At 35.3% G+C, this 22,947-nt stretch overlaps 2 protein-coding genes across 3 annotated transcripts; both read right to left on the minus strand.

The window, feature by feature from the left end:
- Positions 1-1,192: 1,192 nt before the first annotated feature.
- Positions 1,193-11,639, minus strand: LOC143578063 (protease Do-like 7). 2 transcript variants are annotated; one of them, XM_077061734.1, is made up of 21 exons: positions 11,384-11,639; positions 10,697-10,767; positions 9,074-9,163; positions 8,895-8,953; positions 8,133-8,169; positions 7,740-7,865; positions 7,558-7,647; positions 7,377-7,442; positions 7,231-7,287; positions 7,069-7,134; positions 6,877-6,984; positions 5,660-5,740; positions 5,337-5,552; positions 4,128-4,598; positions 3,947-4,052; positions 3,641-3,811; positions 3,482-3,561; positions 2,473-2,916; positions 2,233-2,390; positions 1,549-1,660; positions 1,193-1,470 (listed from the first exon to the last, which is right to left on the minus strand). In XM_077061734.1, exons 1-21 carry the CDS (start codon positions 11,592-11,594, stop codon positions 1,309-1,311), a joined length of 2,982 nt encoding a protein of 993 aa, XP_076917849.1. In that variant the 5' UTR covers positions 11,595-11,639; the 3' UTR covers positions 1,193-1,308. The 2 variants fall into 2 exon arrangements, with proteins under 2 accessions (XP_076917849.1, XP_076917848.1); XM_077061733.1 differs by having other exon boundaries at positions 9,074-9,208.
- A 9,269-nt stretch (positions 11,640-20,908) lies between these two features.
- On the minus strand, positions 20,909-22,599 carry LOC143578077 (anthocyanidin 3-O-glucosyltransferase 5-like). The gene has a single exon (XM_077061742.1). The coding sequence runs from the start codon at positions 22,462-22,464 to the stop codon at positions 21,037-21,039; it is 1,428 nt and encodes a 475-aa protein (XP_076917857.1). The 5' UTR covers positions 22,465-22,599; the 3' UTR covers positions 20,909-21,036.
- Positions 22,600-22,947: the final 348 nt, after the last annotated feature.

Below are 22,947 nucleotides of genomic sequence, written 5' to 3' on the forward strand. Positions count from 1 at the left end.
CGTTTTGGCTCACGGTTTAATTTAAAAACCGTCAGAAGCAAACCGCAAACACTCATACATAAAATGATATTTTTTTAATTGAAAAACTATAGCAATATGATACTTAAATTAAAGATAATAAAATGTTCGTTTTTATGGTGCAATGCTTTATAAAAAATATTAACGTATAAAAAAGTTATGGTCTTTCAAATTTCGTGGGGAAAGTTGGGTTAAAAGTGAAAATAAAAAGAGTATATAGGTAAAAGATTAAGGTTCACAATTGTAAGTACCGTTTAAATTTACAAAAAAGTGATTAAAGTTAAGGGGGGGGGGGATTGTAAGTATCTTTAATGAATTAAAAAATAAGTAATAATATCATTCAAAAGACAATATTGCCCTTTTCAACAGGTAACATATGTACTAATTATTGTAATTTACTTAAAATTAAACATCTTAATTTGCCCATGTTTGCCTCATTATATAGTATAGATATGTAATATATACACATTTATTTCATAATGAAACTATAATCAAATGCCCATGTTTGCCTCATTATATATAGTATAGATATGTAATATATACACATTTATTTCATAATGAAACTATAATCAAATCTTGTTGAACGGGTTGGACGTTCTGTTTCTATATCCGAGGTCTGGTTTCCAAATCCTGCCATTTAAATCTCACGTTCATTTTTCTTCCACATAATTATGAAAATATTAAACTAATATTATCGTACTCGATAAATCTCACCAATAACAAGGCTAGGGTTTAAAAGGGTAAGACTTAGACAAAGTTACCTCTACCCCGTAAGAATAGAAAAATTGCTTCCCGTGAGAACTCGGCTCAATATTGGTTCTAAACTAATATAACACAACTAAAATGTCTTAAAATTGTGGGTTTCTTTTGTTAAACTAAGTTCAAATAAATTAACACAATTTGATTTAGTCGAACAAATTTTAGACGAATAACTATCATAATTACTTGTCATTACAGAAAATTTATATAATATCTTAACAAATTTTAGATATCGTAACTACTTGATTAATTGCCAATCCCGTTTCTAGATTAACATGAGTTGTAATGATGAAATTTTGACGACTCCAAATTTTTAATAAGCTTCAGGCCCTCAAAATAATTGAGCCGCTCATGCCCTTCCATGATATGACATCCATCGTAAGGGGCCGCCCACGATATGACATCCATTGTAAATAAATAATTCAGTCCAAACTTCAGGAACACAAATTAGTTATTGCAGAACTTATATCAGCTCAAAATCTAATACAAAATAATCTTAAATCAGTTCTGTACGTGTACCCTCTCTCCAACTCACAACGATTTAATCGTTTTCTGCTGCCACATTGCGGTGTCGGGATCAAACCTCAGTTCCCAGGTAGGCCAGTAATGCAAGTCTTGTTTCAATGTTAACACGCGTGGCTTCCCATTGAGGTACACGGTTTTTAAACGAACGAATTCCCCGTTTTCTATTTCCTGTGTCACAATGAAATGTGAATCAACTACTTATTTTAGATGAAAACATTTGGGTGTACTGAGAATAATGCGCTTTACCTTTGTTACATTAACAAAGGCGTCCAAATCGGGAGTTGGTTTCCCGTTAACTTCTACAATCCATTGGAGAGCGTATAAACCGTATCTATGCACCGGACTCCCATGAGACCACCTGTAAATATTACCCAAATAGACTTGTAAAATAAGAAAGCCAATAAAAATATTTTAAATGCGAGGTATCAAACATTGAAACGCGGATATGAAACCGTGCGACGATGGATATTTTAAATTATGAAAAAAGTTTCGGTAATTGTAAAGACAAACTATATAAAATAAGAAAATCGTTTAACCCGCTAGTAAAACATGTAAAGCCAACACTTGCCAAAGTTTTGTGTTTAAAAATATAGTTTCTTAAATATTTTAGTTAGTTGAAAAAAAATTTAAAGAAAATAAAAACCATTATTTATATTTATGAAATTTTGATTAGTGATTTAATATTTATAATTATTAATAAAATATTAAAATATTGAATAGTAGACGTGTGAGGACAAAATCTTCTATTTAATATATATATAATATATAGCCGTTTATTAAATGAATTAATAAATAATTCATTTTATAAATGACTTAACATTAAAAAATATATGGTTGTGTTCGGGTTCAATAATTCAACCCACCAACCCGACATGATTACCACCCGTAGTCAAAACTGCCACATGTACAAGAAAACAAACAGATGCATACCGAGTCACATAAACACCATGACCTTCATCAGGCAAAAACCCAAGAGCCCGCACGGCAGGGTGCGGATCCTGCAAAAAACACCCACACCAATTAATAACCCGTGTCGTCCCATTTCCGTCTCTCACATCAGTCCCCACAATAACATCAATCTCAACCCCCTGAAAAACCGCAAAACAAACAACCATAAGTCAACATCTCTTAAACACACAAGTCAAACAACCACATCGCATGTTTGCCAACCTGGCGAAACACTGTCAACTCAAGCTTCCCTTCGACGTCATCACACGCATCCAAGTCTCGACACGCGTCTTCAACATCACGAAAACATGTAACCGGCTTTTTATTAATAGCCAACACCATATCACCTTGTGTTAACAGGTTTTCAGCCTTTGACCGGGCTAAACAACCTTTGACCCGTAACACTTGGCGTCTGATCGGGTCTTGTTTGACCAGAACTTGGATCCCGTGGTCACTGAGTCCAAAACTTCTGGCCTTTGAAAGTAAAGTGGGATATAGTTCAACTTCCAATATCCTAACTAGAGGCATTGGTCTTTTAATGCCGTTTATTAAAAGAGGTTGACCTTTTGCACCAGATATTATCTTTTCGAGTATTTGGGTTATTGTGTATATTGGGATGCCCCTAACAAACTGATGATCTTCAGATGAGCTACCCGAATATTTCAGCTGCATATAAGGAGTATTATCAGTTCGGTTCTTATGAATGAAAAAGTAGGGGTGTGCATAAAACAGAGAAAAACGAACTGATTTAACCAAACCCAAACAAAAACAGACAATTTGGTTTTATGTTTTTGTAAAAACCGAACTTTCAGCTCAGTTTCAGTTTTGCATGTAATAAACACCGAAAAAGCGTACCGAACCAATATATGAATTTTTATTTTAAGTAATCGGTTAGTTTGAGATTACCTCAAACCTTTGGTTCACAGTTCCCTACGGTTTGAAACTTGGAAACGTTTAAATATTAATATTTATATATATTCTTTTCACTCGAATATGTAATTACGTATATATATTATAGTTACGAACAATCTTTATCGTTTAAAAACATTAATACAAATTAATGATTTCAAAGAAAATATAAAATCAGTTTTAACAGCCAACCGAACTATAGTTCAGCCGAACCACTCAACCCCGGCCGGTTTAGTGTGTCATTTCCGAAACTGTAGTAAGCGTTTCAAACCAGACCTTTAGTCATCCCGTCAACTCGACCGAACACCTGTAGACTACATACCTGAGTTGAAAAGCTTCCCCATAAAGCTTTAACCCTTCCTTGCTCATCAGCTAACACCCCTGAAAAATTGCTCCCAAAATCTGCACAAACAAAGTCATAATACTTACGTGTTTAAAATATATTAAAATAAATAAAGTGCATATATTTTAAAGCATGTACCGGTATCTAGCTCAATTACTTCCATATTGGTCGCTCTGTACCGTGGGGAATCAGCCGAGCTAATATTTAAAGCAGCGAACGGGTTCGTAACCACCGATTTTCTAGATGTTGCTTGTAAACTCCTACTTAACCCCACTAAATAAACAGATTCACCACGTCTTAATGCAGGTTCTGACATTAAATGATCCCATTGGTTAGCAGGATATTGGTGGGTCCCGTGAGTTTTCCACTAACAGAATCTCACAATCACAAAACAAATAAGAAAAATAATAAAAATAAAAATAATAAACATTCATAATAACCTACCGGGAAGAAGCTGAGCAGCGCGCACTGCAGAAGCCCCTGCGGACCCGAGTGCAGACGGGTCATATGCAACAAGCGCATAGTTGTGAACCGGATGAAGAAATACGACCTAAAAATCAGGACACGAGTCAACTAAGGTTAACTAAATTAGGCTTGAACAAGACCAAATGAAGTCAAAGTCAACCTCGCCAGGAATTTCAACCGGATACGCAGCAAACGAAAGCAAAATATCCGATGCTGATATGGCAACAGTGTTCTTATCAATCGCAACCAACCCCATGTTTTCAGAATGATGTATGATCACCCCAGTTCCAAAAAAATGCTGTGAGTGGACCCCATCAAGCATACATGATGATGGTACGAAAACCTCAAACATGACAAGTGTCGGCTCTATTTCATGCTCAGCGACCGACCCGTGTGGGTCCCACAAAACTGCATCTTCACTTACTTTCTGTTTTTTTGTTCCACACTCGGATTCATCTTGATCGTGTGGTTCAGCTTCCGTACTTGTTTCCATATTTATAACACCGTTAACCAATTGTTTACTAACAACTGGCAGAGCGGGTTTTCTTATCCAGAGACCAGAATTGTCATCACGCGTGTAAATCTCGGGGGCAGCATACCATTCGTGTCGGTCCATAGTAACTAGAACAGACTGCAGATAAATAAAAGCCACAAGATACAAATCCGTCACATATTTATAATTAGGGTGTGTATGGACTCAAACCGAACCAAAAACATAAAATTCGGTTTTTTAGTTTTAAAAAACCATTCGGTTTCGATTTTTAATTTGGGTTCGGATTTTACGGTTTTACCATTTGGGCCTAAATTGTTTTGTTAACTAATAATTACTGTATATGATTACAATACATTTGGGCTAAAATAACACTGTTTATTAAATTCTTTCAAATTACTAAAAATTCAAAACTAAAAAAGAAAATCTATAAATTTGGTTCGATTAGGTTCGGCTTAAACTACATGCAAACAGAAACCAAACTGACAATTCGGTTTCGATTTTTTTGGTTTTAGCACTTGGGCTGAAATTCTTTGGGCCGAAGAAAAGCATTGGCCAATGATTTGGCCTAAATCTTTGTTAAATAATAATTAATTGATTATTATACATTTGGGCTATATTATTTGAGTGACACTAGTTAGGTTCTTAAGAATTACTTAAAACTCATAATAAAAAGCAAAAATTCACAAATTCGGTTCGATTTGGTTTTTTTGGTTTTAATTACACACAAAACCGAACCAAAAGTTTGATAACTGTCAGTTTGAGGTCAATGTTTCCGGTTACAGATCAGTTTTTTCGTTTTCATGCACACCCCTATAAGTCTATAACACATATAACATATAATGATGATAAAATATAATACTGCATAGATAATATTACCTTCCTCCTATGACGATCAGTGTAGCTTATATATTCCAACGGAACCCTAGATCCTCTAGAAAGTGTAGATAGAACCCTGATGAAGTCTTCAAGGTGTGAAATCTCTTCACCTGCAAACTTCTTTATAATTGCATGCTTTGGAACTCCAGCTCTATAAAACATATACCCGGGTTCGGCGACATAAACAAGACCACATTGGAAGCGGAAATTCCTCGCCTGTTTTAAAACAAAACCGGATTAAAGGGTCTATAAAAGATGGAAAATGACATTCTTGGAAAAACAATACAATGATAAAAAAAATTTAAAGATAATCAGACAATAACCTGTTGATAGGAAAGAGGGTGTATCACAGCACCACTGACTTCCAAGAAGTGGTTTGGAGTTATTGAGTGTAAGTCCTGAACCTGATAAAAGCATACGGGTTTGAAAATAATTAGGGACGTTTACACGAGCCGGGCCGAGCTAGAGCTCGGCTTGTTTCAAGATCTATTTCTAAATCTCAAGCTTAGCTCGTGAGTATTTTTTCAAGCTTGAGCTCAGCTTCTTTAGAGCTTTGTTTCTAAAATTTGAGCTTCTTGTGATAAGTTTTTCAAGCTTGAGCTCGGCTCGTTTACTGTTTTATTAATATTCTTTTATAATTATTTTAATATACATTTATAACTATAATTCTATATATAACATAATAATAAATAAAAGACAGAATTACAAATTTTGTCCTTATAACATATGTAATTTATGGGTCAGGTCCTTTAAAAAGTTTATTTGCAGGCGGTGTCCTTTACATGACATATTTGTTTGATTTTCGTCCTTTTGACTAACTGACATCCAAAAACCTCGTTAAGTCTTGGCATGTGAGGGTATTTAAGTCTTTTTTACGCATACTATTTAAGTATTTATAATTAAAAAACAAATTAAATATATTATTAGAAAAAGAAACTAAATAAAATATAACAAAAACCTCGTTAAGTCTTGGCATGTTTGAATTTAACTGAGTTTTTGGATGACAGTTAGTGTAAAGGACAAAAAACGAATGTATTTTGTTATATAAAGGACACCGCCCGCAAATAAACTTTTTAAAGCACCTGATCCATAAATCGCATAGATTTAAAGGACAAAATTTGTAACTCTGTCTAAATAAAAATTATATGCATATGGGCTCATTTAGGCTCGAGAGCCAGCTCAAGCTTGATAAGTGAAGCTATGGTTCCTTGATTAAAGAAGCTTATTTCTAGGCTCAAGTCCGTTTAAGCTCGGCTCGGCAGGACTCGAGCTTTTAGCTAGCCATTCTTGAGTAGCTCATGAGCAGCTTGGCTTGTTACACCACTAAAACTAATAATGATATCGATATCAACATGAAATCCAAAAAACCTTCAAGGGGCGACGCATATGTAAGCGTTTTGAATCCCTCTAGCAGAAGTCAAATCCAACTTCCACTGGTTTTCACCCAGTCCCGTTGGTTGGTGGGCCCCTTGAGTTTACTAGCAACTGGTTCTCATGGTTACCAAAATCATCATAGAATCACAAAAATCAAATAGCTTACCGTCAATTGAACAGTAAAAGGTTTGCCACCTCTTTCGAGTTCTAACTCAACATTTTGGCCAACATAGTCATCAAGTAGAGACTCCATTTTCAGAAACTGGGTAATTACCTAAAAAACAAGTCGCATTGTAAATTTGACCTTAAATATGTTAAATGCATCTAAAGTATGTTTTATATCAGAAAGACTATACACCTCTTTGTTCATGCGAACAAGCACATCACCTGGCTCTAACTGTTTATGAGCGGGCCCATCTGGCACCTACAAAATGACCATAAAATGTCATCAGCTACAAACATACTTATCAATGCGTGTTACAACCTAGTAATTTGTTTATTATAAGTAAAAAAAACTTACTACAGAATCAACTACAAGCATTCCAGTTTCGCTTAAGGGAGACGCATGGCGCACCAACTGATTAAATCAATAACTCAACTAAGACCTTGTTAAAAATATAAAAATACAAAAATAATAATATTAATAATAACAAATAATGTGTAAACCTGCTCTGTTTCACTTTGTAAACAAAGGCGACGAGTCTCATCAAATCCTTTGTGAAGAAATGTTGTCTATATCAGACATATTATGCAACATTTAACATAAATAGATCACAGTTACAAAAAAACTGAAGATAAAAAATTATTTAAAAATAATGCATGTAGAAAAATTATAAAACCCGCAAACCTGAAGTGTACCACGAAGGATTGTAACAGCCTCCCATTTATCTTGAAAGGAATCTCTTCCCTTTTGCAAAAAATGCAAAGCCCTAACCACCTGTAAGGTCACACAAAGACTTCTTTTAAAACTTGACATGCTGCTTTGAAATATAATATATGAAATAATAAAATAATATATATTATATTTACTCGTTCTAAAGGTAAGAAAAATGCTGAAGCACTTGAAGACTTGCTGCCAGCATTCAAGGCAACTGCTTGTCCTTGCCAATCAATAACTGGGGAACCACTTGAACCACCTTTAGTGCCCGAAGCCGCCTGTTATAAGCATAGATATGATATAAAAACAAAAAAGTTAACTTCATTTTAATAAACCTGAGTTGCAATAACCAATTTGATACACAGAAATGAAAATAAACAAAAAACCAGCTTTGTTTCTAGAAACTTGAGTTGCAACTTGCAACAATCAGATTTGAAAAATGTTACATGAAAATAAATATTTTATGGATCATGTAATGAAGAAATAGAATGGGAAAATAAGAATAGAAAAAAAGAATTTTGTAATATAAACAATGTTGCTAAAACCTGCATGTAGAATGTATTGAAATCATTGTAGCCATCCCTGCAGCATGCAAAAGACTTAAGTTAATACTTCATTAATAGTAGCAAAATTGTCATCTATATTCGAGCAAAAGTTTTCTTTCCAAATACAGTTGAATGTAAACCGAATCCTTTCAAAGAAATTCGGATACATAGATAATATAACCGACTCATATTGCGATACTTTAATTAAGATAGAATCTTTTGTTATCTTAACAATATCTTGTTATCGGTGCAACGAATAGATTAGGGCAAGTCTTGTTCTTGGTATATATATTAACAGTCTTCATTGTATTTTATAAGCGATGTACGACGAATTATAAGCAAGAATCATTATTCTTACAAGTTTTTTTTGCTTGATTAACTTTAATTCCATTGCTTAACATTACTTTGATTAGTCAAGCATGATCTGATCCTGACACTTACAATCTTTATTTCTTGCTTTTTTTTGAAGTGTACATGATATGGTATAAGTTTTTTGACCTCATTCAATACTCCCACTACAAAGTTATAAAAGACTTAAAACTCTATGTTTCCATAAACAAATGGGATGCATAAATATACCGGTAAATGGTTACGATCATTAAAATAAAAGACAAAAAATGGATAGTTGCATAATCACACTACATGTAATCTAGGCCTCAACAGTCAACAGTGGGAGCTTAATAGATAACTTAACCAATACAAACACAATTTTTGAGTCACAAACAATTATTAAAAAAACTAAAAATACGGTAAAGTATATACTTTTTATAATGTGGGGCATCTCTATCCAAACGAGCAAGGGTGCCAGCCAAAATAGAGACCTACAAATTCAGGCCAAAAGTAAACAACAGTGTACATGAAGGATATTAAACATAATTTTTATTTTTATCAATTTCCAATAGTAAATAATATTGTAATTGTAAATGAAGAATATTGAATACCTTCTCTCCGCTATCATTACCAACAACTCTAATTTCCAGGCCAACACAAGCAGCATCTGGAGCAAGAGGAATCTCCTCATAGCTCAAAAACTGTATTGCAGCAGGATCATAGCGAAAGAATCCAAAATCATGAACCTACAAATTCAACAATGCAACACTTAAGAACATTATTATAAGTGTTTAGAAAAATTTAAGCAATTGTTAGAAGAAATGAGAAACTTGTCAATATGGAAACATGTTAACCCAAGGATCATTAATAGATTGATAGATGTCGATATGCTACATTGAATATGTTAATTGTTCATGTAATGGGAATTGGTATATTGACCTTAACTCCAATCGAAAAATTGAGTTAACAACGCATTTAGCCGACTAAGTATGAAGTTGGCAAAGGTAATAGCTTTAATTTTATAATTAAACCCATTAGTTAGGCAAAGAATTTGAAAAAGAAGTTCAAGAAGCAAATTTGTTTTTATTGTCCAAATTGGTAAAAAGTAAGTTGCTTTAATGTTCCAAGACGTGTGCAATCGATTGAGTAATTAAGAATAGGTCAAGTAACAAGTATTTGATGAAATGAGAACATAATACGCAGATACATGCACACACATATATTAATGGAATACGTTATTACGTGAAAGGCGTCAATAGTGAAATTTATGCAATGATTTGGTCATTCACTTGAAAGGAAGTGAATGTTGATTTCATTGTTAAGGAACTTTGATAAATGGAAATTCACTTTACCATAACATACGATGGTGTATGTATTGACATACAAAGCTGAAATTAATAAATATCTAATCTGTATAATTTGGCAGTTGACATAGCCTAATCAAATTTATGATCAAATCTATCTAGATAACCTGTCGTATTCTTTATCCAACATCATCATCATCATCATCATCGTACTCAGTATATCCCACCAATAGCAATGCTATGGTAGGGTCTGAGGAGGGTAAGATGTAGACAGCCTTACCTCTATCCCATAGGGATAGAGAGGCTGCTTCCGGTGAGACCCCCGGCTCGATAGTAGTTTTGCATCAAGCCTTGGACATAAGGCACATAGCACTCAATCATCGGGACACCGGCTGATCGGTGCATGTGCCCTTGTCTTTCGGCTATCAACGCCACCACATGATGCCTGATTAACCTTCCGCCACTTTTAACGTTATTTTCACGAGATTAGTAAAATAACGTCAAAATTAGTGCAATTTTACTTTTGCCCACCCGAGGGTTCACACATATATACATTATATGCGCGCACCGCAAGCAGGGCGTATATAGTTAAAAACACCACTTTGAACAACTTCTGCTACAGTATCACTTTCCCTTTGATACGATAACTAATGTAAAACATCTTGAGTCTTTCTTTATGCACATTGTAGTATTATACACACCAAAAGCATACTGTAAACAAGTGTAGAGTAGAAAGTACAAACCATTTGATCACTACCCAAGATACATGAATACATGATACATATTATTAATTCTAACATAAGATACCACTGAAACAAGATATGTGAATTCTATGTAGCACTAGCAAGCACTCACATTTGACAAAAACAAATTCCAAACAAAACCTTTAAACATAAAAAACAATAAACACTGATCCATTAACCAACTCACCGGGTCTCTGTATATCGGATGGACCGGAATCTCTTCACGATTCACAAACATAGCTTCCGCCACTACAGGACCTACAAACAAATGCATAATCAATCAACACATAGTTACATCTTTAAATAATCAACTTCCACACATGGCTGTAAAAAATCGCGCCTAGACGACTAGTCGCCAATTAATCGCTATTTGGTAAAATCGGTCAAAATTAAAAATTTTATTATAACATATATTAGATTAAACCAATTAATCTTGATTAATCCTATTTATCTCTAGTCCCTACCCCACCGCACGACTAGCACCTAGCAAGTTCTACTTCTACAATGTTGCTTCTACATCAAACTTATACTACAATGCCATGCTATAAATATTAATATAAAATAAATTGCTTTAACCACTAGTTCATCTAATACAATTGCACATATTGAATAATAATAATAATAATAATAATCAATTGCCACATCAAACTTTTACAGTGTCTCTCTACAAATATTACTACTTTTGCCCTAATTTTCACAAACTAAATAAATTAATAATAATAATAATAATAATCAATTTCCACATCAAACTTTTACAATGTCACTCTACAAATATTAAAACATTATCAATATCAATTACTTTAACCACTAGTACATCTAATACTTTTGCCCTAATTTTCACAAACTGAATAATAATAATAATAATAATAATAACCTGGTTTAACCACATGACGATTGGTTAATATAATTCCACGTCTCTTATCAACAACAAACCCCGTGGCATAACTTGAACCGGCGGATTCGGTATCAAACGCACGGCAGGCGGTGGTACGGAGCACCACCACCGCCGGAACCACCTTCTGCAACGCCTTTCGCCAGTCCTCAGCCGTAGCTAGGTTTTCCTTGAACGGAGGATCGATTTCCATAGACAAGTAAGTTAAGGCGACGGTTATTTTCCGACGGTTGCCGGAGTTGGAGAGTGAAGAGGTTAGAGAGAGTTTGAGACTTAACAGCGAGATACACTCGTGCAGTAGTTTTAACTAGTTGAGAGTTTTAACCAATGAAAACATTACACGTGGCGTTGTGTTGAAGATAGTAACAGTTTGACCGAATGATGGTCTTTCTTTATTGGGCTTTAGGCCCACGTATTGAATGGCCTGATATCATAAACAAAACGATTGTGACGGACTGACGGGTACAAAGTAGAGGTGTACAAAACCTGTTTAGTCAACGGATGGACAAAACTGGTTTGAATCAAATCGGTTTGGTTTATAAACAGGTTTAGAAGAAAGATAGGTCGGCATTGTCACGTCGATCCGGTCCGGTTTATAAACCGGTTTTTCTCAAACCGGTCAGTTTTAAAACCGGTTTGGTAATATCTTAAGAGGAACCAGTTCTAAAACTGGCGGTTTGGGTAAATTTGATCTTAAGGGGAAACAATGATCTCCCGCTGGAGTCATGGCATGGTGAGGCTAATGACTTCTTTCAACGTGCAGGAGTATGAATGTATGATCCATGTTTTATACCAAATACACCCTCAACTTACTAGTACGAAAGCCGATCCATGTCCTCATAATTAATTCTACACATCACTTTTGCTAATTCGTAGCAAAGTTAAACCAGTGTCAAATATATAGTTTTTATAAGCATAGTCGTCAAACTAAACCAATCAAAAACTTTAAATGTACCGTATACGAACAGGGGCGGATCTATGCACATGGGTGCGGGTTCACGGGAACCCACTGAGTTTCGGATTTTATATAGAATACCTATATAAAATATGAGTATGAACCCACATATACTTTATGTAACACCACGTCTCAAACCCTATAGGTTTTGGCCTAAAATACTAACTTTTGTAAGTGTAGGGGCTAAACTGTAAATTCTGAAAATATCCTCCCATCGCGGTACGCGATGGGGTACCAAATAACCCATCGCGTAGCGCGATGGGGTTGCTGAGTCATCGGACACGCGTCAACACCATATCGACACGTGGCGCAATATGACAGGCCACGTGTCACCACCGCATAAGGCGGTGTAAAACGACGGCGTCGCGGTACGCGACCAGTGCCAAAGGACCGGGCGCGGTACGCTACGGGGCCCAGAATCGCCTATAAAAGGGGAGTGACGGGCATGAGCTCCATTCATCCCATTTTCACCTCCAATTACACACACATAACCTCGTTAGGCGTGCCCCGTTGCCGTAACAAGCCGACGTGTTGTTTTCTCGTAATTCGTGCAAGAAACGAAGTGGGAATTAAGCTAGCAATCACATAAGCGAGTAGATCAAGTCCTGCCTTATCGTATTATCAGTCTAAGCATCCAATCTAAGGTAGGATTTACGTTTAAGTTATTTGAATTATAGCTTAGACTATTAATCGAGGCTATGGTCTTTAACCTTGATCGTATTTTATAAACATTCATTCACAATCATGTTTTAATAAACGTTACTTCATGATGAAGTAATGTCAAACAAAAGATATATTTTGACGGGCTTGTAGTAACTGGAAGGGGGATATCACTAGTAGTAAGTTTCTTGCCTAAGGAAAAGTAATTCGCATAAATCCCAATCAACCGAGGGACCCGTTTACTTACCTGGAGAAACTTACCAACGTGATAGAACCTATTAGGCCAAAGCATGCTATATCAAACGTCACATAAAACCAAGTGTTTTCAATCACAATCAAAGATAAACGATTTCAAGGTTAAGCTTTCAATCATAGCTTAACATCATTCAAATCATTCATACAAACCTATTCGTGTATAGGTTAAGTATCATTCACAATCAATCAATCAGTCAGTCAGGGTTATCAACACCGACGGTACAGGTGAATACGTTCAAACCTTTTATAACGTGAATACGTTAACCTTTTCAATCAGTCAAAACATGTTTATACTCAATAAGACGAACGGGTGTTTGTCTTAACGAGTCAATCAATGTCTACATGAGATAATGAAATCTCTAAAACGTTATAATAAAAAGTAGATAATAAAATCAACTCAGACCGAGTACGCATGTGTCTGGATCCAAACATAACTGTTAAAGCTCAATCAATCAATCAAAGGCAATGAAGCCACGAGCTTAAACGGTCATGACCAGTTCTCAGTTCAGGGCCGTTGGCTCGGGGAATACCGTTGTGTGTGTAGGGCAGTGGTACATGTACCGGAAGTAGAAATACTTCCGCTGAGATTGTCAAGAAAACTACATTTGTATTGTAATCGTCATTCAAAATGTTTTATTGAGTCATACGTGTTCACCAGCATATAGCTGACGTATTTTTTTTCCAACCCATTGCAGGTAATTAAGTTTAAGTAGCATTAGCAAGGATTGGAGTCTATATGAAGATAGAAGCGCGTACAAGATGGCTCCGTTTTTGATATATAATCCTTGTAATATGAAAACATATCTTTTGTAAACCAATACTCGGGTATTTAATTCCCGAGTAAATTTTCAATGTAAATTAATATTATATTCAACCTAAAGTCTTCCGCTAAAGTTAACGCATAAACTCTGATATATTTACAAAACAGGTACCAACTTGTGGTCACATGCCTAGGCCCTAAGTCGGGGTGTGACAGGTTGGTATCAGAGCCATCGGTTTCAGCGAATTAGGTATTAAACATTAGTACCTAGGCTTTAACCATTATTATGATTATTATTACTTGTAGGGATAAGATAGGATTGGTAAACCTCATATCCCTAATATAACTAAAAGTGCAGATGTCTTATATTAACTACTTTGGTCGCAGACACCGAGTAGCCATTCGATCAAAACCGACAATCAATTACGATCCATCCGATATGGAGAGTAGCAATAGTTATTATACTAGCTTTTTCAATCATAATCAACCAATCAAACCGATGTTATCGTATGGGAGCCAACCCGTGTATCTCCCAGGCAGTCAACAATGTCCAATCGAAATCTCTGACAATACGGAGGACAACGTTCCCCAGTATTACCCCTCCGACATTCCAACATACCATCCTTCCGAGGAACAGGAGGTGCAGAGTAAAATCAAGCAGGAAACTGAATCGGAATCATCAAGCTGGATGAATTGTCACTCTGATCAAAGGAGGTGGCAATTTGGATCACCACCATTGAACTATCAATACGAGACCCCACCATCATCTGTAGAACCCAGTCACAAACTAATCAAGAATACTTATGAATCGGATGAGGATCCCGAAGAGGAAGAAGAGAATGAGAATCCTTACTTCCCTTCATACTTAGGATCAAGACCTTCTATTACACAAAAAGCAAAAGAAATTCGAGAGGAGGCAAATCTTATCGAGGAATTTTATACCAACAATATTCCCGATGAAGAAATGCATGCATACGTTGCTAATCCGCATCTTTATCCCAAGGAAAATGCTTATCTCTTCCCAGCCGCATCCTCACCAACGGGATATCCGAACCCGCCTAATGCAGTGATTGACGAGCTGAGGAATGAGATAGTGGACAAAAAGAAAATTGGGAGAAAGATAGCTAAGAAATGTGACAAGATGAAAAATCTTGTTACAAAATGGATTAAGGATTAGAACTCGTTGTTGTGTACTAGTTGTTGTAATCTTTTTCTTGTAAGATAAAATAATGTAATTTAAGGTGTGACTTTTCCTAAAATTTTGTTTTATTCATGTAACAGCATGTCTAAAGCAAATACTAATCCAGAAACTCAAGTAAACAATAAAGGAAAGACAATTGAGGAAATTTTACAAGAAAAAGCCACCGAGGAAAATATTCAAGCGATACCAAAGGATTACGTACTTGGTATTCGCGATTTGATTAAAGAGGCCGTAAACCCAATTTACGAAATATTGAAAAATGATCCTAGCCGTACTACCTCTCAATCTAATAAAAGAGCAAGTAGAAGTGAAACGGTTAATTCGAAAAGAGAATCAAAGAAAGAATCCAAGAAAGAACCGGAAAAGAAAGAAAGTAAGAAAGAAAAGGAACCGAAAAAGAAAGAAACGAGTGATGAAAGCTCGACTGCTGAAAACAACCTAAATGAGAAAACAAAGAAACTCAAGATTCATGAAGGTTGTGATTTCAAAGTATTTAAAGTCTATAACCCCAAAGAATTTCATGGGGATAAAGGTGTGATTAATACCCTCCGATGGTTGGAAGAGATGGAATCGATAGTGCTAATAAGCAAGGCACTGAAAGAGAGAAAGTTCAGTATACCTCCCAGATGTTCAAAGGAGAGGCGTTGGAATGGTGGAATACCCTAATTGGGGTCAAGGGTAGAGACAACCTATACAATCTAGACTGGGAAACATTCAAGGCTATGGTATTGAAGAAATTCTGTCCGATCAATGAAATGGATCAGATTCAGACTAAGCTTTGGAACCACAAGGTTGTGGGAACTAATCTCAAGGAATACAACACCAAGTTCCTTCAATACTGTAGAATCGTGCCTCATCTGGTTACTCCCGAAATCAACAAAGTAACACGCTATATCTACGGATTACCAATAGAAATATGTGATTTAGTACGTTCACAGAAAAGTAATTCGCATAAATCCCAATCAACAGAGGGACCCGTTTACTTACCTGGAGAAACTTACCAACGTGATAGAACCTATTAGGCCAAAGCATGCTATATCAAACGTCACATAATACCAAGTGTTTTCAATCACAATCAAAGATAAACGATTTCAAGGTTAAGCTTTCAATCATAGCTTAACATCATTCAAATCATTCATACAAACCTATTCGTGTATAGGTTAAGTATCATTCACAATCAATCAATCAGTCAGTCAGGGTTATCAACACCGACGGTACAGGTGAATACGTTCAAACATTTTATAACGTGAATACGTTAACCTTTTCAATCAGTCAAAACATGTTTATACTCAATAAGACGAACGGGTGTTTGTCTTAACGAGTCAATCAATGTCTACATGAGATAATGAAATCTCTAAAACGTTATAATACAAAGTAGAGAATAAAATCAACTCAAACCGAATACGCATGTGTCTGGATCCAAACATAACTGTTAAAGCTCAATCAATCAATCAAAGGCAATGAAGCCGCGAGCTTAAACGGTCATGACCAGTTCTCAGTTCAGGGCCGTTGGCTCGGGGAATACCGTTGTGTGTGTAGGGCAGTGGTACATGTACCGGAAGTAGAAATACTTCCGCTGAGATTGTCAAGAAAACTACATTTGTATTGTAATCGTCATTCAAAATGTTTTATTGAGTCATACGTGTTCACCAGCATATAGCTGACGTATTTTTTTTCCAACCCATTGCAGGTAATTAAGTTTAAGTAGCATTAGCAAGGATTTGAGTCTATATGAAGATAGAAGCGCGTACAAGATGGCTCCGTTTTTTATATATAATCCTTGTAATATGAAAACATATCTTTTGTAAACCAATACTCGGGTATTTAATTCCCGAGTAAATTTTCAATGTAAATTAATATTATATTCAACCTAAAGTCTTCCGCTAAAGTTAACGCATAAACTCTGATATATTTACAAAACAGGTACCAACTTGTGGTCACACGCCTAGGCCCTAAGTCGGGGTGTGACACTTTATGAATGAACCCATACACAAAGTGGATCAATGCTTTGGTGGTAAACATGCCGTTATTCTATTGTAAGGATCTAGGTTCGATTCCTTGTTACAGCGATGTGTAAGGAATCAAATTGCTAAATTAGTACACTTATAACTAAACTAACATTAAATTTGAATATTAACAAAATAAGTTTGTGTAAGGAGATACCGAAAGTAACCAAATTGCTATATTAGTACACTTATAATATAGTTAAAAACATTTTAACTTGAAAAAGTTATGATTACTTTAGTTGTAACACGGGACACCGCCTTCCTATCCTAAGTGATGTATATGTTTTTTGCATTTGTTATTGAAAGGAAGTTCTTTCAATATTTTTCGGTCGAAGATGTAATGCTAGTAGGTGTATTTAAAAGATGAAAATTTGTAGAGAACAAGTATAAAGTATTTTTTTTATTCGAAAAGACTATCGAATTTAAAATATGTTTTTAAGTTTCTAAGGATGATGTTTGTTTTTGTTATTGCATCATATTTTTATAATGTGATAAACGTTAACCGATCCCAACTGTCAAACCGATCCAAAGGAACTGTTGAACCGCTCGAACAGTGAGCCCACTGGAAAAAATTTCTGGATCCGCCACTGTACGAAGACTAATTTTATTATAAATGACATGTAGAATAAACCGAGATATAAATAACAAAGTAAAAACAATAAACCAAAACATACTTTTAATTTTAGTTTGGGTTTTGCAATTCAAAGGAGGGTAGCAGCGCAGCTTGCTGCCCGTTTGGCTTCTGTTTCGATGTAACTACTATTTTACTTATTTATTTATAAAAATATATTTTAGTTATAACTTATGTATCAGCTTTCAAACTTTTGATTCAAGGAAACAAAAACAAACCAATTCATTATCATCATCCACTTGTGATTCTTCCCCTTTATATAAGTATCATCAGTCATCAAAAAACATATAATAAGCACATTTTACACATTGCACCACCTTGCAACACACAGTATACTCTAGATCCTGATCTTAGTTTCTTCATTTTTCGAAAACTATTTCCACTGACCAACGATGAACGACGGTACAGATTCACAACTTTCGGCCATGGAAAAAGGCAACATTACATTGAGTATGTCAACAAATCATAAAGTCCATTTAGCTCAAAAGGTATATTGATAATTAGTATGAATGCAACTTATGTCAAATTTATTTAAATGTGATTATACACAATTAAGACAATGATACAAATTATAACGTATTGGTTAATAATATTACATACTGACAATGTGGACAATTACGCTTCTTATTTTCACTTTTAAAACAATGAGATTGCCTTTTGCCACAAAAATGAAAGTTAAGAGTGTCATGTCACATTGTCGATATAAGTTATTATGAGTCAGCAAACAATATGCCATAGGGTCAGAGTTTGTATTATTAAAATCCAATTTTTATATTTAACATTGTGGGTTTCATTGTGGTATACAGTTATTAGCAGAACTCATTGGCACATATTGTATTATCTTTGCGGGTTGTGGATCGGTGGTAGTTAACGTCCTCTATGGCCGCACTGTAACTTTTCCGGGAGTCTGTGTTACCTGGGCCTTAATAGTTATGGCTATGATATACACTCTAGGCCATGTCTCCGGGGCGCACTTTAACCCTGCTGTTACCATTACCTTGGCTCTTTTGGGATTGTGTCCATTTAAAGAGGTACATAAATGATGTTAAAAGTTTTGGACTAATCTTTTATATAGTTGATGAAGTTTTATATATTGTGTTGAATAAGTATACTTAAACATGTTAACTTAAAAGCGGTTCAAAATCTGAATCTCGTCTTTATATGCAACGCAGGTGCCTTTTTATATAGTGTCACAAATGTTGGGATCAATCCTTGGAAGCATAACATTAACGTTAGTTGTGAATGTGACTCGGATGCGTTCTTTGGAACCATACCGTCGGGTTCATTTGGACAAGCATTTGTTGTTGAGGCTGTCATTACTTTTATCCTAATGTTTGTTATCTCGGGGGCTTCCATTGATGATCGAGCGGTATGTACTGTATGTTGTTAATTTAAGTCAGAGATATTATTATTATTTGTTACAAATTTATTGTTTAATATTGCAGACAAGAAACCATGCAGGGATTATAGTTGGAATGACGATTATGTTAAATGTCTTCGTGGCAGGGTAATTCTTTGATTATTAATTTGTTTTTTAAGTTATTATAAACCAGGCATGTTGCAACGACGCAAATTCGATCGATATCGATTAAGTTTATCATGGTAATTACAAAAAAATCAAACGATAAATCAGTAAACTCCTAGAATACTAGTGGTGTCCCTATAGTTAGTAAAACCCGCGCGGTGTGGTTTCGAGTTGACTTGAATTCAGTTGTTATAAGGCAACGACATCGGACTAAACCACAAAATAGTTCGTCGACTCTAAAATACAAAACGTTAGCATACTACAAAGAAAAAAAACTCACATGTTACGGCGGTTAATTGACGAGAATTATGTTGGTATCAATGATAAAAGCAATTAGTACGTAACATAAATTAGTAAGTCCCAAAAAAATAACATATTATTTATAAAAGAATAACATACTTAGAAAACAAAAGGCATATGTTAAGACAAAAATAAATAAATAAAGTAGCATAATTAAAAACATATTTATTAAAACAAGAATTAAGTAAAAAGTTTGCTGAAAACAGTTTTTTTTTCATTTGTAGCACCTACGTCCCAGATTTAACTTACACAATTAAACTTTTTTTGGTCCTAGGTTTGATGACTTAGTGAGAGAGACAAATTATCTTAAATGTTTTAAGTATTTGAAGGTCATTAAGTCAAGTCTTATCGACTAAAACATATTTGTCTTTCAAGAAAAAATAAATTAAAAAATTATAATTAAACCTTTTGAGGTTATATATTAAATGGAAAATAACTATTTTCAGGCCGGTTACTGGAGCATCAATGAATCCAGCAAGAACTCTTGGACCAGCCATTGTGTTGGGGAAGTACACCGGAATTTGGGTTTATATCTTTGGTCCAATCACTGGAGCGGTGGCTGGAGCATTTGTTTATAGGTTGTTGATGCCAACTGACAAATCTTTCCGTGATATTGTGAAAAGAAGTAGGTCATCATCATTCTGAAGATAAAATTGTTGAATATGAAATTGTTGCAGTTTATTATACCTTTTATTTATTTTTTTAGATGTTGCTCTTGTTATATTCAATTTTAAATTTGTTTCGAGTTCTTGATATGGCGTAGTTTTGTTATTTGTGGCTTTGATGCCTTAGATCGATGTTTGGCTTCTTACACGTAATTTGTATGGGTGTGGAACTGATACGAAACCTGCGGGTTTTGTTTTAGTCTAATTAATTTCGGACGGTTTCTCGTCGAGTTAGTGAACATGTTTAGCTAAATAGACCTGTTTAACATATTTGTGTATTCTTTTAATTCTTTAATATGTGTTTGTGCAATAGTTTAAATTATTTTGTTATTATTTGTATTAAACTTTATATGTTTAAGAAACCTAACATACTTCTAATTTTATTTTATGTATTTATATAATATTAGATTAGTTCTTAAAACACTAAAAACTACGGGGTGCAGATGATTGTATGGAAAAGAAATATATAATTTTTCAAATATAAGATGGGGTGTGAAAGTCATTTTTTAAAAAAGACTCGGTTCATAATTTAGTGAAACTGAAACATAAAAAAAAAACATTGTAATTTATTAAAAGATGATATTAAAGATACACGCAAAGATGGTTTAAGTAACACATACACAATAACATATGAAAACGATACAAGAAATTAATATGATAGCTTTTTTTAAACACTATTAGATCTTAACTTCGCAACAAGTGGTAAACTCCAACATTGATCTATACGAAGATCCATTAACCATTAACGCTTGATTACCACTTTCCCTTAATGATCTCACTTTCTTCCTCATTGTAGTTCCTTCTTCACCCTTCATCAAACTCTTCACCATCTTCTCTATCTCCTCTCTTCCTATGTCTTTTTCCGCCGGCAACACCTCAGGCCGGACCGCCACCTCGAGCTTTTCCACCAAAAGGGTGGCGTTTAGTCTCTGCTCTGCGTACAATGGCCATGCAATCATCGGCACCCCACCTCTAATGCTTTCGTATATCGAGTTTAATCCACAGTGTGTCAAAAACCCACCAACAGATTTATGGTTTAATATTGTCACCTGTGGTCCCCATAATGGGATGATTAAACCCTGGTTTTGGGTCCGGTCCAAAAAACCTTCTGGAAGAAACTCTAGACATCCATCTGGACCGGATCCAGAGTTAAAGAATGTACCGTCCTTGACACTGCCAGTTGGTGGACGTATTATCCACACAAATCTTTCTCCGCTCAACTCCAAACCCCAAGCCAGCTCGGTTATCTGGTCAGCAGAGAGTGTCCCTCCACTCCCAAATGATACAAAAAGCACGGATTCCAACGGTTGCATGTCAAGCCACTCGATTACTTTATTTCCCTCTGAACCTGGCGGGTCTACCTCTCTACTCAAAGGTCCAATATCATAAACCGGAACCTTCACAACAGATCGCAAAATAGCGTTGTTCCTTAACGCATCAAGTGATGTCTCATCCAAATCTTCCCATGTATTTATCAAAATCCCATCGGATAAAGTCGTAAAATCGACCCCCATCCGAACATACTCATGGTACTGTCGGGTGTTCCTGTCTAGCATCGGGTCAGGCACGTCTTTACACCGAATCGGTACACACCCGGGAATCCTAAGCGGTTCGGTGTGGTCAACGTATTGACCTTTGACCTCTTTATCAAGAACTTGTAAATAAATAGTTAAAGCAGTAAAAAGTGTATTGCATGGGACATATACATACTTTTGCATGTGAAACTCATCGGCTATAGGAAGTGATTCACTAGAGAATAAGTCAACGATGAGGACGTGTGGGACCGGGCTCATGGCGGAGAGGGTTGACCGAATATTATTTCGGGCTGCCCGCATCATGATTGCTAGTTGGGTGACGATGTTGTAATTTGGGTGGAGTGAGTTGGAGATGTCTGGTAATGGGATTTTGATTAAGTTGATGTGGGAGGAGTCGGTGTAGGAGTCGAAGAGTTGTGATTCGACGGGTGATGTTTGGGTGGTGACTGCGAGGATGGTGACGTGGAGGTGATGATGGGTGGCGAGACGATTGGCAAGTAATAGTACGGGTACTAAGTGGCCCATGCCAGGGCTTGAGATTATTACTACGTGAAGCTTTTTTGGATCCATGTTAGTAGCAAAGGGTTTGTAATATTAGATTAACTAAGAAGTGATGATTGATTGTTCATGAATTAATACCTCTATATATAAGCTCTCGTGATTTTGAAAATGGGAATATATTAATTTCTAATTGGTGGTCTAAAAAGTAGATCATTTGCACCTATTCTTCGAAGCTAATAATTTCATAAATAAGGTAAAATTTTACTCCCTCCATCCTGATCAAAGTGTTTTAGTTGAAAAACACAAAGTTTAAGGTATGTTAAATTATTGTATTCTTTGCTTACAAAATGACAATAATGCCTTTAAAAATTGGGTCAATCAATATTATTTATTCATGTTAGTTGTGTGTGTTTAATGGTAAACTTTAAAATTAGCTAATAAATTTTCAAAATAAACATTTGTAGTATAACAAATAAAATAAATATATAGACATTTTTAATGAGACGGAGAGAATATATTTTAGTTTTTAATTGATTGAGGGTCATAGAAATA

Source organism: Bidens hawaiensis, unplaced genomic scaffold, assembly GCF_021521415.1.
Source record: "Bidens hawaiensis isolate Kalapana, Puna unplaced genomic scaffold, B.hawaiensis_p1.1 tig00029009_1, whole genome shotgun sequence".
NCBI lineage: Eukaryota > Viridiplantae > Streptophyta > Magnoliopsida > Asterales > Asteraceae > Bidens > Bidens hawaiensis.

Coding starts and splice junctions, on each gene's coding strand:
- LOC143578077 (XM_077061742.1), bottom strand. CDS start 22,464: ATGGATCCAAAAAAGCTTCACGTAGTAATAATCTCAAGCCCTGGCATG.
- LOC143578063 (XM_077061733.1), bottom strand. CDS start 11,594: ATGGAAATCGATCCTCCGTTCAAGGAAAACCTAGCTACGGCTGAGGAC. Junction 8,170..8,894: donor GATGCCCCACATTATAAAAA/GTATATACTTTA, acceptor TGCATGCTGCAG/GGATGGCTACAATGATTTCA. Junction 7,866..8,132: donor TCAATACATTCTACATGCAG/GTTTTAGCAACA, acceptor TGCTTATAACAG/GCGGCTTCGGGCACTAAAGG.